The 14,251-nt window shown below is 36.1% G+C and overlaps 1 protein-coding gene across 2 annotated transcripts in view; it reads right to left on the minus strand.

Moving 5' to 3' along the window:
* The window catches only part of INVS (inversin), an 83,030-nt gene that overhangs the window by 46,732 nt on the left and 22,047 nt on the right, over nt 1-14,251 (minus strand). For both annotated transcript variants that reach the window (XM_005419339.3, XM_031055628.1), the window contains one exon: nt 1,272-1,445. In XM_005419339.3, the coding sequence (XP_005419396.1) occupies nt 1,272-1,445 (174 nt within the window). The remainder of the gene's footprint in view (nt 1-1,271; nt 1,446-14,251) is intronic.

Consider the following 14,251-nt stretch of genomic DNA (forward strand, 5'->3'; position numbering starts at 1 on the left):
GAACGAATTTTTTTCTCACCTCTCTTACCCCATCACCCCTACCAAACATTACCTGGCACTTTGATTGGAAACAGAGAAATAACTCCTGCAGGACATTTGTGTATTGAAGCACAATACCCTGCATTAGCATCCTGAAACAGTGACATGGAATGTGTAAGCTCACCATCATATCCTTAACTTCTCTGTGAAGGAAGAAAGCAAAAAGGAGCCTATTTGTGTTTATTGCTGCCAGCTGTTAGCTTAGTACCATGGTAACAACAAGAAGATAGCACAGCCTTTTTTTCTGGTTGTCACTCACTGAAGAAGGGCTCCACGAAGTGCCACCACAGCCTTGTACCAGGAAAAATTTGCACTAAATTACTGAATGTTATTTATTAAATAGAACTGACCAGTATGCCTGGAAACTGACAGTTGCAATGAAAGCAGAAAGTTTTGGTTACCAGAAGGCCTTGGTAGCCTTGGTTCACTGACTGCTCTCACCGACAACCAGTTTCAGTCAGTTACCAACATGGAAGCAGATGTAAAGGACACTTATTCTCCCTCATGTTCAGGAATTATATTTGACAATTTTGATGTGCATAATTGCAGCAAGGAAAGTGAAAAAGCCATGTGCCCAACAGGGTCACACAGATTGGACTCTGTGCCTGAGATCCTCTTTTCACCAACCTGAATTCCATTTTTGCTACTGCAACTACTCATGACATGAACTGGGAGAAAAGCGCTCCACATGTTTTGTGGGGAATCTGGCAATACTTTAAATACTGGCTTGGAAATCTGCTGAGCAGGCAAGCTTGCTAAATGGTTTTGGCTGGTTTAGGCATACCTTTGTTAATTAATTAGCATGGTCATGAAGTCAGCATGACCTCTCCAGAATGACTGCTGTAATTATAGGCAGTTTTCTAATGACTCTTATCATTACAAGATTCTAAGTGTGAGGTTTTTCAAAGGCAGAAAAGCAACATAAGCACATGCTATCCAGACTCCAACAAGGATCACAGAATGTTACAGAAAGACTTGGATGGTTTTTCAATCCTCTATTGTTATAACTACTCAAGAAGAATGTCAGTGGAGCCAGTGCAATGAACTTTGACACCATTAACATCAGAAAAATATAAATATTTCTACTCTGAAGACCTAGAAAAAGTTTATGACAAATAATTTTTTTGCACACAACTGCTTGATGTAAAACCAATTCCTAAAGTTGCTACAAATCTTAAAATAAGCAGTTGTCTTAAAATAAGCAGTTCTCCTAAAATAAGCAGTACTTTTACCTTGTTTCTGTCCTGGGTATCCACTTCTCCAGGTGCCATATGTTTTAATAACAAAGCTAAACATTTTGGACTTTTGTGACGTGTAGTTAAATGTAATGGTGTCATATCCTCCAAGTCCTTCTGCATCCAGTTCCCTCTACGAGCCAGCAAAAGTTTCATGAAGCGGTAATTTCCCTGGGTAAAGAAAAAGAGCAGAAATGTATGTCAGTTTATCAAAGCAAATTATGATACTTATATATATATATACATATTACTGTATTACATTGCCTAAAAAAGCTTGAAGCAAAATAGCTCAAAGCTTTGCAAACATCTAATGAAGATTATTTTTGTGAACATGAACTTTTAATTTTTAGGTCTCTCATGCTACTTGGTTTTAGATATTTATATATATATTCCATTAGCAAAATAAGACAGGGTTCATTAATACCAAAAATTCTGTAATATTATCAGTTTCTTAACTGTTTAACCTCAGTAAAAATCATGTAAAAATGGAAATAAGATCATTACATGCTGATTTCAGCAAGGTAAACAGTTATCAGATGAAGAATAAAACTAAACATGAAGAAATAATATAATTTTCAAAACGAAAGTAAGAAAAATAACCAGGAATGATTCAGAAAGATAAAATGTACTTATCTGAATACACAGCAAATATATGCAGAAGTGATTGTTTCTTACATTTTTAAATTGAGAACTGTATGAGTTTTGGTCGACAGTATATATAATAAATGGATGGGACAGCTAGCTTTACAACACATTGAAAATACTTCACACTCGGACTTTCACAAGGTTTTTACTACGTCTTCAAAAGAAATAACGTAGAAATGCTTCATTGATATAAATCCAATGATATAATAAATGAGGGTGGATCCCAAAAATCCCAATCTGGTTTTATTTCTCAAATCACTGAAGAAGCCAGTGAAAAATTAAAGACATGAACATGCAATCATGAAGAAGCTGTACTGATTTGGTAGTACAGGCAGCCTTGACTTGCTACTACCCCTTGCTTGAGAGTTATTTTCCATATAGGAGAGATGCTACATACAACATTTTCATGCTTCCACTTCCCAAAGTCTATAGGTTTATCAAATCACCTTCAGCAGTTAAGTTGCAATCAAGGACTAGCAACTGGAGCAATAACTCATTAAAGCAAAACATCTGCACATGCCTTCAGTCATCATGATTTAAACACCCCAGCTCTTTTCACACTGCAACTTTTAACCTTTCCTAAAGTGAAAGAAGTGTGTTGTCTCCTAATTTTGCTTTCTGTCTTCCAATTTTTCCCCAAGATACTAGTTTTTGCCAGTTTCGCATACAGATCATTAACTGTAACTATAACGAAAACAGAAAGCTCAAAAGAGAAGATAAATTCTACTAATTCTCTCCCACTCAGGGGAAAGCTGGAGCATTTGATAAAGCCTTATCAGACAATGTACACAGGAAAGGTGACACTCAAATCAATAGAAGTCACGTCTTTGGATTCTTCTACTTATGAAACTACCTGCAAATTAACACACTTCAGCCTGCTACAATTCTTTTACAAATTCTGCATGTTAGCTTAGTCGCCTTAGGCTGTCTTTGGAAAAACAATGAAAAAAAGGCAACCAAGTAGACAAGGGCAAGCAGTGCTAATGAACGGGGGCACTTTGGTATCTCATAAGGCTCAGAATTACAAAGTGTTTTTGTCAGCAGAATGGTAGGATGGAGACAGGCCAAAGGATTCCAGAGGCCTCCACAGTATCCAGTGCCAGGGCATAAAAAATATTTGATATTTCATTTTTCAAAGCAGCCACAAACATTGGAAGGGCATACTTTACAAAAATTACTGTTCTGTTTTCTTTCTTAATAGCAATGGAAGACATGAGCTTTACAGATGCAGAATGGATTTCACCAGGTACGGCCAAAAATGTGAGGTTTTTTTCCTGCTACACTATTTTATTTTAAAATACAAATCAAGGAAAGCAAATCATAAAGGGGCTCAGACAAAATTACTTCATCCTGCTTCTACCTTTTATTGTTACTAGTCCTTGCTGGTCAGTGACAGCTTACAAGGAAAGTCTGCCACAGAACCTACCACAGACCTGCCTGAATATGCAAACTTCCCTTGCCAGAGACAGCATGGCTACTACAGCATTCCCACTGAGAAGTGTCCAAATACACCTTTTTCTTCTGCTGGCTGTCAGAGAAAGCATAACTCAGGATTTGCCCCTGCAGAACACAGACACATACCAAGCATACTCTGAAGTACAGGAGCAGAACAGCGTGATGTCTGCAGAGCTCCTAAACCACAGAGATCACACTCAGAATTAATTCATGATAAATTTGGGGTGGAGCTAGGGATGAGAATACTCTTCATTATTACCATTACACTGTACAGGCAAATATGAGAAAAATTTACAAAACTCATTAAAAAAGAAAAATTAAAACTAGCAAAAAAATCTCAGTGTATCATGATGTGGTTGGCAATTAAACTGGAGGAGAAGAATATTAAATAACTTAAGAGAATATTAGTCTTGGAAGAAAGATAGCTGCTTTTCTCCATCACAGAGGATAATACATTTGTTGTTCTCAATATTTCCTGCACACAGTGCATGCATACCCATGAGAGAAAAAAAATTGTTTTTGTATTGTTGATGGGTCCTTATTGGAAGATTTACAAGTACATTCTGCTTTTTGAATGAATTCCACTGCAAAGAAGACTGAAAGTTAAAATAATGCATAAAACTAAGGAAACATGCCCTTCTATTATTAGAATTTCTCTATACTGTATTTTATATTTGCTATTACACATTTTTCCATCTGTTACTACTACATTATTCTCTTGCATGCTAAGTCAACAAATCCCTCTCCTTAGCAAATGAATTTGTAATAAATCCCTTCATTCTGAAACACAAAAGATTCTGTTTCTCCCAAGTGATTTAAGATTTTTTTAACATTACCACAGAAAACACCTGTACTTACATTACTTATGTGAATTATCTTATTCATGCTTTTGCTTCTGACTACTGTTCTTTTCTTTAGTAATACCATGAATTTTACTGTCTTCCTTTCACTTGTTAGAAAACAATATTGTACTTTTTAATGACAATGGAAAATTTCCCCACCTTCAATTGATTACTGCTTAAGTTTGTAAGTATGGAATGTATCAACATGCCTTGAAGGCAGATGTAATTCAGGTCTTATTAGGTGGAGGGAGGAAATGCTTAATTTGAAAAGCCTATTCCTCTATTTTTATAAAGTTTTTGTGTATAAAAAGTCTTCAAGTTGGCTAGGTTTTCATTCATAAATCATGCACTTGACCGGCCTAAACATTGCTGGGCAGCATGAAGTTCTCTGAGTCAGTCCATGGTCTCTTACCATTGACAATGACTCAAAACTTATTCTACTATAAACAGAAAACATCATGGGCAAACAGGACTAAATACTTGTACAGAAAACTTGGTTCCTGGCAGCCAAAATTTACCATTCCAATGCTAATTCTTAAAATTCCTTTAGATTCTGTTAAAATTATTTGAAAATTAAAATACTTGACTCTGCAAACTACCAGAGTTTCAGAGAACAGCTGACTTCAACATAATCAGAAGAAATACTTCTATTTCAAAAATTCAGCCACAGGTACTAACTGCAACGATGTAGAACACATTTTTTGGTAGACAGCTCAATAAGCAACCATGGCTCTGCCATCAAGTAATGACTTCAAAGTTCTGGACTCCAAGCTAAGCAGTCAGAAAAACTTTCTGAACATTTTAATGGAGAAGAGAGCTATGGAAGAATTATTTCAGTCAGAACCAATGAGTTTTTGCCAGAATTTAGATTACCTCTGAAACTGAAAAAATTATCCCCAAAATTGCAAGTTGGGTCATTAAAAAAAGCTGTCTAGTATATTCAATATGATTCTGCTGCCAGGGAAAGGTTTCAGTGGAAAATCACTGGTAAATTTTTCTACCTAGTTTTCTGGGTCTAGAAGAAAATGTGTTTATTTCTTTATTAATCTAAAGCAGCTTTTTCAACCTATTTCCTCTCCCTGGCTTGTTGAGGAAGTGTAGTGAGAGAGCAGCTGGGTGGGCATCTGTCAAACAGCCACAGTCAGGCTGTCCCATATGGTCACCTAAGTGAAAGGCTGAAGAAAAAATAAGCTCTGTTCAGTGGTGCTATAATTCTAATCACAGGTTGATGCTGAAACTACTGGTTGTGTTACCAGTGCACTAAAAACATCGGCCTCACACTTCACTTCTTTCAACTCTGTACAGCCCACAGAGTCCTGCTCTGAGTCACTCAGTGCCACGTGCCCCTGTTTCAAACACTTCCTCAGAAGTACTTTTCACAGCAAATTTTAAGTGTTTCACAAGCATAAAACTTGCTTTAAAGAGTGCACCTGGGTTCTAGAAATGTTCTGCTGATGTGCAACAGAGGTCTGTGAAAATTTATTTCCATTCTCATCCCACTATTTCTTGGTGAGTTAACTTGTCCATTATATTAAGCTGTGTGCTTCTACACTGACTAACCCCTGTAGTGTGGGTACATCTCTGACACAAAACTTTTCTTATTCAGGTTTTAAAAACACACTGCATAGATAAATACAGGACAACATAAATAAGCACAACACCTTTTATAAGGGGAGAAACTGAACTGTACAAGATAAGGCTGAATCAGAGGAACACTGCATCTCTCCAAGCACATCAAAAGCGCACCCACAGTTAGGCTACCATCCCCTCATCATCAGTGGGATAAATGGGGACAATGCACATAGAAAAATTGCTTATTCCCCTATTAATTGCTGAGACCACATTTTCAAAAACTGTAACAATTCTAATCCACATGAAGTACCTAACATGACTTGAAAGACTGATCTGTAATGATTTACAATGTAGAGCACATGAGCTGACAATGGTTACAGTACAGCTAGGCTTGAATTTTGGAATACCTACAATGGGCCTGTGAAGATTTAGGGCACTGTAAGGGTTGCTAGAGGAACTGGGGAAAAAAGCAGCCCAGCATCTCTATACAACCTCCTGGTAAAAACAGCAGGGGTCATTAAAAAGAATGCCAAGCTGTTAAACCGTGAAGATGCTACTTTGGCTCCACTCCAAAATTACATACCTGCTTTCCCAGCACTGGGAACAGACAGACCAAAAGAGCACTAACCCTTACAAAGGAGGTGGTTTTCAAAGGCTTTTCACTGCTGACAGTCACAAGCACTGAAGATGCAGTCAGGGCATACACTTGCAGCAGAACAGAAAGCCTTAGAAATATTTACAGATAAACCACAAATTAGAACTGACGGTTGAAATTGACCCTCTGGATTAGTAAATCCATCCTCTAGCACCATAGGGAGCAAGAACACCTAATCCTTTTCAAAAATTCCTAGCGATTTCTTTTAAGTGGAATTACAGTGTTCGGGATTGTCTCCTCCCAGTTCTCTGTTTCAGACTCAGGCTTTTAGGTTTTGTTTCTTGTTTGGATTTTTTTTTAAGCCAACACACACACAAGGACACATTTCATTCTTCTACCCATGAAAATATAGTGTGGCTTTTAAAATCTAAACAAGCATTGGGGTTTTTATCTCAGTAACAAAGGATAAACCCTACATTGCCCTGAAAAAATCATCAGCTCTCTGCACTCATTCTAGTTGGAACTCTTCTATTTTGAACACAAGTAAGCAGAGATTACAGAGCTACCCGAGGGGGTCCCACAAAGTACCCTACTGAATCCTAATGACACTTGTCTATTGCTAGTGTATATACCTTGTCAGATATACCTAAAACTGCATCTCTCCCATAAATTAAGTATATTCTCCAAACAGCACACTACATCCTTCTCAGTCATGTTTCAAATAATAAATTTATAATCCACAGAATAAATCATTAGGTGCCTTGTCTGTTGTCGCCCCCCTACCCACTCCCTAGGACTTGCATTTTGGACTATAATGTTTCTAATAATTTCAATTACTTTCAGTAGTCCTATTCTTCCGATATCCTAGCCACTGCCATCCTCTCTTTGACTGACAATCCTGCCTAACACTGTACCACTCTTAAGTATCCTTCAAAAAAATACTACTCATGATACTAAGTTTGCTCATGAAAAATACTGGTGAATATTAGATTCAAGTGCAACTATCAAAGAATTCCAACACATGCCTTCTGATCTTACAGCTCATATTTCAACTGTACCTGTTTTCAGTTCATTATCAAATAATAATTTATCATTCTCTTACATTTTGTGTCCTAATTTCTAATTAAGCTTGCAATTTTCCATCTAGCATCACAGTTAATATTTTTGTACAGGCCTAAAAAGGCGACCTATTGAATTTATTTCTATGAAATGAGCTAACGAGCTAACTAAATATGAACTGACAGAAGGTGCTCATTTTACCCAATCTTCTATTTCTGCATACATATTTATCCCCACATAATTTCAAATTTTTATATGCTTCTGAGGTCAAATAGGCTGCCTCTCTCAGCTACTTCCTTCTTAAAACATTACTTACCACTATTTTAAAGTGTTATTGAATACCATAAATTCTGTAATGCCACAATTCCTTAAGAATTGTTCATTGATTAAAATTCATTTGCACCTTATCCCTTGCTGTTTCTGTACTCATGAGATGAAATTTACCAAAACTCAGGCATTAACCACTGACCACAGCCCCTGCAGTAACTAAGCCTGGTCAGCAAGTGTGCAGGGAAGTGGTAAAACAGAGGCTCCACAAAATCAGGAGCACAAAGGTCAGCCTATTGAAAGGGGTGTGTTTGAAGACTGCAGCACAGCAAGTCCACCAACCACGACAGAAAGGATTTCAGAGATCTGATAATTATACATCTCTGCCATAGGTTAATAATTTATTAGCTTATTAAATTTTGATTGTTGAAATATATTCATTATTAATTAAGCAGCACTTATGTAAGACATTTTAGCAAAATTTTCTTAGCAATCTTTTGTGAAAAGATAGACTATTTAACAATCAATAAATCCTCTTCAGAGGAATGTAATATATAATTCTGTTACTTTTACTCTTTCACAAACAGAACAGCACAAAATTACTACAGTTAAATTAATTGCAAAGATAAAACATCTCCTGTTCTAATACTACACCAATCATAACACAGGCAGTGATTATACAATTATTAGATAATTATTATTGTACTTAAATATTAATCATGCTTTAATTTTTCTTTTAAACTCTCAAATAGCATTTAAGAAAGTAGAGCTCGAATATACATAGAAAACAGCATCTTGAGAACAGAAAAACTAATTATATCATGGGTTATAGCATACATATTCACTCATGTAGCTTTTTCATTTGCTTTAGACCCAGATTAAGAACTGCTAATGTACATTGAAATTTAGCACATCAGGCCAGTCATCTCCTTTTTCCAGAGAAGCACATTCTGTCCTAAGTAAATAAATAAATAAATAAATGTAAAACCCCAAAACAGATTGCTGTGATCTTTTAATAGCCAGATTAGAATAGTTCAGCCTTTTAAACCCAGCATTCCTTAGAAGCTGGAGTCAAGACTTAGTTGTTGCTTGTGCCTGAAACACAAAAATGTCTATATTTTTAATAGTGGCACATCAGTTTCTAAAGCCTGTAGAAATCTATACCTTGACAGATGCTAAATCATATTGTACACACAGACACTCATGGAGGTAAAACATGCACAATGTGAAAGTATTTCAGATTTTGCCTTAAAAACCCAAGGAGAACAGATCAGCCATTTGGCACTGCATTAACATGCTTCACCAACAGATTAGCACAGATGCTAAAGCCAAAGTTGAGAACAGTTCTTTGCTGTCAGATGCTTTCAAGAAGCAGTAGAAGTCAAAAAACTTGAACTCCTTAATTGCTAGCTAAGCCTCTGAAAGACAAATACATCCATGAGGTTTCTCTTTAAGACAAAAATGGCAATTGAATTTAACCTGCTTACCTTCACAGAGTAGAAAGTGCTCTTTGATCTACTCCATCCTACAGAAGATAATCTTACTGGATACACAAACATGCTCACTCTCTCTCCAGTGAGGAAGTGCTGAAGAGAGGATGCTTTACCTTACAAATAAACTTTGCACAAAATAAACAAATTTTCAAACCCCAAATATTTTAATAACCTTGGAAAGGAAAGGGGCTGTGTACATGGTTTCTTTAGAGGTTGTTTCATCTTCTAAAATCTCTTTGAGAAGAGGCACATTCTAAGAATGTCAGAAACCACTTGGAATGATGTGGACTTCTGTCACCAACACCTACCAGTTTCAGTAGCTTTTCAGGAAACAAACTAAGCACTTAGAAAAACAGAATTTGTTCTATCATACTTCTGATTTGATATCTGTAAGAACAAAATACTGTTCCAAAAGTAACTGAAATCCATACATCAAAAGGAGTATTTTTATATACTTATATTATCAGCTACTTGCCAGAAATCTTACAAGAATTCTTCAGAAGAAAAATTACTAAGAGAGGCTAGAAAGTAGATATATGAATTTAATTGCAAATAAGAATTATTTGGATTTATAAATTAGCACTTGTGTTTTGAAATCTTACCTATGCATGAAATGCAAGAGCTTCTTGTTTTCTAATACACTGAAACTGAATTCATATTGTCTGGTTACAACAGCTATAAACTCTGTAAAAGCTAGCCTTTACTATATGACTGCACCATTCTTACACTCCTTGAATATCAGTAAATTTGTTTTAAACAGCTCCTGAAAAAAAACAAATTCTACATAGCTACTTAGAACCCCGGGTTCTAGTTAAAATTAGTAAAGCTACCATGAAAATATCAGTCTGTCTCTCTGGTTATCACTAACTAAGGGTTAACTCCTTGATTAACAAAGTAACTGAAAAATAAAACAGAAAATCTTTAGGATTATTGTTTTAGACATAACCCTTAGCAGTCATCCATTGGGCTATAGCTTTGAAAAAAAAAATCTGCAAACTCTTTATTACCTCTGGATGGTAAGGATGATGCCATGCCTTCTATCTAACAAACCACTGCTGGATTTAAATATGTAATGCTCTGCTAACCGCTTCAAGTCGACCATGACAAAAACATCACTGATTTTTGACATTGGGTTTAATTTCGCGAAGTACCCTTTTAGCAGCTTTGTAAGTGGCATTCTAGACCCAAAAGTAAAACACTCAACTGGAGAAAATCTCCCAGACAGCCGAACAGAAGCCTTATTTACCAATTTTCAAGCTGAACATGTTCATCTGTCTGGCAAAGCATCTTAGGCAATACATCAGTGGAGAACATCAGCACGACTTGAGGCCAGCTCTGACTATCAGACATTTTGACTGAAAGCAAGGCAGTGTCTCAACTACAAGCAATTCTCCCTAAAGCCTCTTGCAAGATTGGCTTTACTCTCTTGGTTTCCATAGGAATAGACAGAACTATCAACTGGCACACAGTTAAAGAACACAAGAGAGAAGACAGCGGACCAGCGCTGTAAAAGCCAAGGTAAAACTGTTTCCCAGCATAGGCTGAAAGAAAATAGGTGTTTGTATCTTCTAGCCTTTGACCTCCTTTATCCATGGCCTGTGTACATGTTGCTCCTTTGTAGTGTTCTCAGCTCCTCAGCAATAAATGTTATGGTCAACCTATTGAAATTAGTGGCTTTCATGTAAAAAACACTTCAAGGATGAAAATGCAATTAGCATTCTCATTTCCAGTTGATCTCTTCCACTGTTACTGAACTTGTTTTCCTGCAGCGTTCTTTTGAAGTCACTCAGGCAGAAGTACCCACAACATACAATCTCTGGGGATTTACGACAAAGCCTGAGATGCATCATCCATATTTACAGGATCACTGCCCACCTCTACATAAAGAATCAAACACTAAGCTTTCAAAAAATACTTTATTTCAAAAAATGGTGATTTGAAAGATTTGTCAGAAAGTACTGACTCCCTCCTCCCCAAAAATACAAGTACTAGAAAATAGTTACTACATTCATTTTCTTCATCTTAATGGCTTTGAGTTGCATTGTCTTGAAGTAAGAGCACTGTAAGAAAACATATCCCTGAAACAGATGTATGCCTTTAAAAAATCTAATAAAAATGTTACAAATCACAGTATAATCCATGACAGAATTCTACCTGAAAACAAGTCTAAATAACAGCCATTAGTCCAGTCCAAGTCTTTTTATCCTACCTTTGTGCAGTGCTATTTCATTCTGGAAGCAAACTAATTGCCATTACTACTAAGCATCACTCTGACTAGTACTGTGTCACTACTGCCTTGTACTTCTTAATTGCACCCCTCTATGTGCCTGTCATGTCCTTACAGACTGCTGGAAGCAACAACGCTTGCAAAGTGAAAGTGTTGCATATATGTTCATTTTTGAGCAGAGCTTCACAGATTTTTTTTTTTGTTATTATTTTAGTTGCTGTTTTATCTGCAAATAAAAGCATGCCTTTTATGTGATTTAAATATATTTCAAACATATTAAGTCAAATAACAAACTACTGTGTGAAATAATTGCAAATCTACCTATCAAATTCTATTGGACGAGAAAAGGTCTCCAGCCACAGTGAAATCTCCAGAACTATTACAGAAGTAGACAGACAGTCCATATTGAAAACAACCAGCAATAAAGGTAGGTCTACTCTTAATTTAAATAATTATTCAGACACTTCAGGTTACTTTTACATATGGCATAATTTTATAGTTTCTATAGATACTGCAGTGATGTTTGATATTCATAATGAAGCCATAATCTATTTACAGTACTGGTAAATAAATCAAAACCTTCATAATCTACTCAAACTGCATTCTAGCAGTAATAAAAGTACTAGATTTATTTCTCTTTGTTTGGACTAGAGGCAGATAAAATAACAGCTCAAGGTTGGTGTTGCAAAACCTTCACAAATCCACACCATATTAACAACGTTGAAAAACACATCCTTTGTGTATATCTCTATCTATGTTTAAATGTTCCCATCATAAGGCTGAACACACAGAGATGATATTCATAACATAAATCAGTTGATATTTCAACAAAAATTATTCCTCATTAATAAAAACTGGTAGCATTCTTTCTTAATCCTTCATTAATAAAAAAAGTGTAACAAAAGACAGCTCTAAACTGCTCTACAAAGAGAGAAAAAATTAGAATCTTAATAGGCAAGTTAAATTAATTTTGTATTTTATGAAATGCTGATATTAGCTGTTGCTTTTCAGGCAGCAACAGAATTTGCTTATGCAGTTCATACATATCAATTTTGACTTAAGTGTGATTCACTTAATTCTCTTTAATCAACAATTTAACCAACTGTTTACAGACAAAGAGAGAGACAAATGAAAGATTAGTGCTCCTGGAGTTTGTGGCTGGCCATAAGATCTGAATTTATTTTTCAAATACCTCCTATAGCAGTAGGCTTGCATGCTGAAGACATCCTATCTAGTATCCTATTGATTCAAATGACAAGCCTGAGCATCAGATTAAGGATGTGTCAGACACCTGACAGAAGATTCCTGGAGATTTCAGCAGGGAGGTGCCCTATTTCAAAATGATCTATTGCTGGTACTTCATGTATTGAAGGGTATGTGGGTACATTTAACACAAAACTAATTTGCCTGAAGTTAGAATAACATTTATAATCAGTGAAAACAAATATCTTCCCTTTTTGCTGCAGAATAGCTGGGAAAAGACACCTTATTCCAGCAGAAATCACACTACAGTCCACAAAATGGGACTAAACCAAACTGATGAGCTAATAATAGTGGAAGTTCTGTTTTAATTTGTCAGTGCCAAATCTGGACACAAACAAGTAAGTGGTTTCTCAGTCCCAACAACAATATTTCTTCTCATAACCATTAAACATCACTCATGGGGTCAGCTGCAGAGGGGCAATTAATGCAAGAGTGATGTTTTAGAAAGGACACTCAGACAGGGAAATGTCTTTATCTGCAAAGGTACTTTTAAAGGTACAGACTTGGCAGCAGACATCAGTGTCCTGGGAGAAGAGCTGGACAAGTCCCTTGTGCACTGAGGAATGCCACAATGCTAAACATGCTCAAGGAACAACAATAAGTGAAAAAAAATTAATCCTATTCAGATCTCAAGTGTAACCCTCCAAGCACCGCAAGCACCACGTTTAAAAAGAAAATACCACTTTTAAGATGCAACCGTTATCTTCAAGATCAAATGATAGAGAAATTTTCACCTGTCCTTTGAACAAAGCAAAATGAGAAAGAGGAGGCAGCTGTTTGACAACAGTATGTAGGGGACAACCAGCAGCTGAAACCAGGATAATTAAGTCAACTTAAAAGAGCCAAATATCAAGCAATATGGAACAACGTTCTTACAGAAAAAGCACTGCTCATGCCTGAACAAATTACTTGTCTTTGCTGGGCCTATTTATATCACGTTCAGTTCTAGTTGGTCTTTGCAATAAAATCTCTGAGTTGGAGCTATGCACCAATACTTTTTCAGACTTAAGTACTCATTTAAGGTGTTTTTTTAAAACAGGATCGCTTTATCTACTCACTCTTGGTAACTGAGAATCTTCAAAAATTAATACAAATGAATTTATTTGTTGATAGTAACCTGAAAAATTATTGTTATGGAAGAGGCCTTAGTAAAGATCAGAAAAAGTAACAATAGGTGAGTCCAGAAGCTCTTCCAAATTTTACTCACAAAAGTATGCACTGAACTCAATAGATGAAAATAAAGTAATTCCACCAGCTGGCTGCACAGATATTTAAGATCTCATTCCATATGCTATGCAGAATTGGTTCCTTTTCACTGGGAAACACAACACAAGCAGAGCTCCTCAATGTTCTGCCACCATGGTTTGCACTTAAACCATATTTGCAAAATCTTTTAGAAAATCACTGCAGTCAGAGGCATTCCTTTTCTTATTATTTTAATGAAATTTCATATTCAAATTTCAAGTGCTCAAGAGCAAGACTGCTCAATAAAGGCACAAGGATGATAATATAATATATATTCTGGGCCTGACAATATCCTCCTTGGATTATTTCAAGCA

This window comes from Geospiza fortis, unplaced genomic scaffold (assembly GCF_000277835.1).
Source record: "Geospiza fortis unplaced genomic scaffold, GeoFor_1.0 scaffold206, whole genome shotgun sequence".
Taxonomy (NCBI): domain Eukaryota; kingdom Metazoa; phylum Chordata; class Aves; order Passeriformes; family Thraupidae; genus Geospiza; species Geospiza fortis.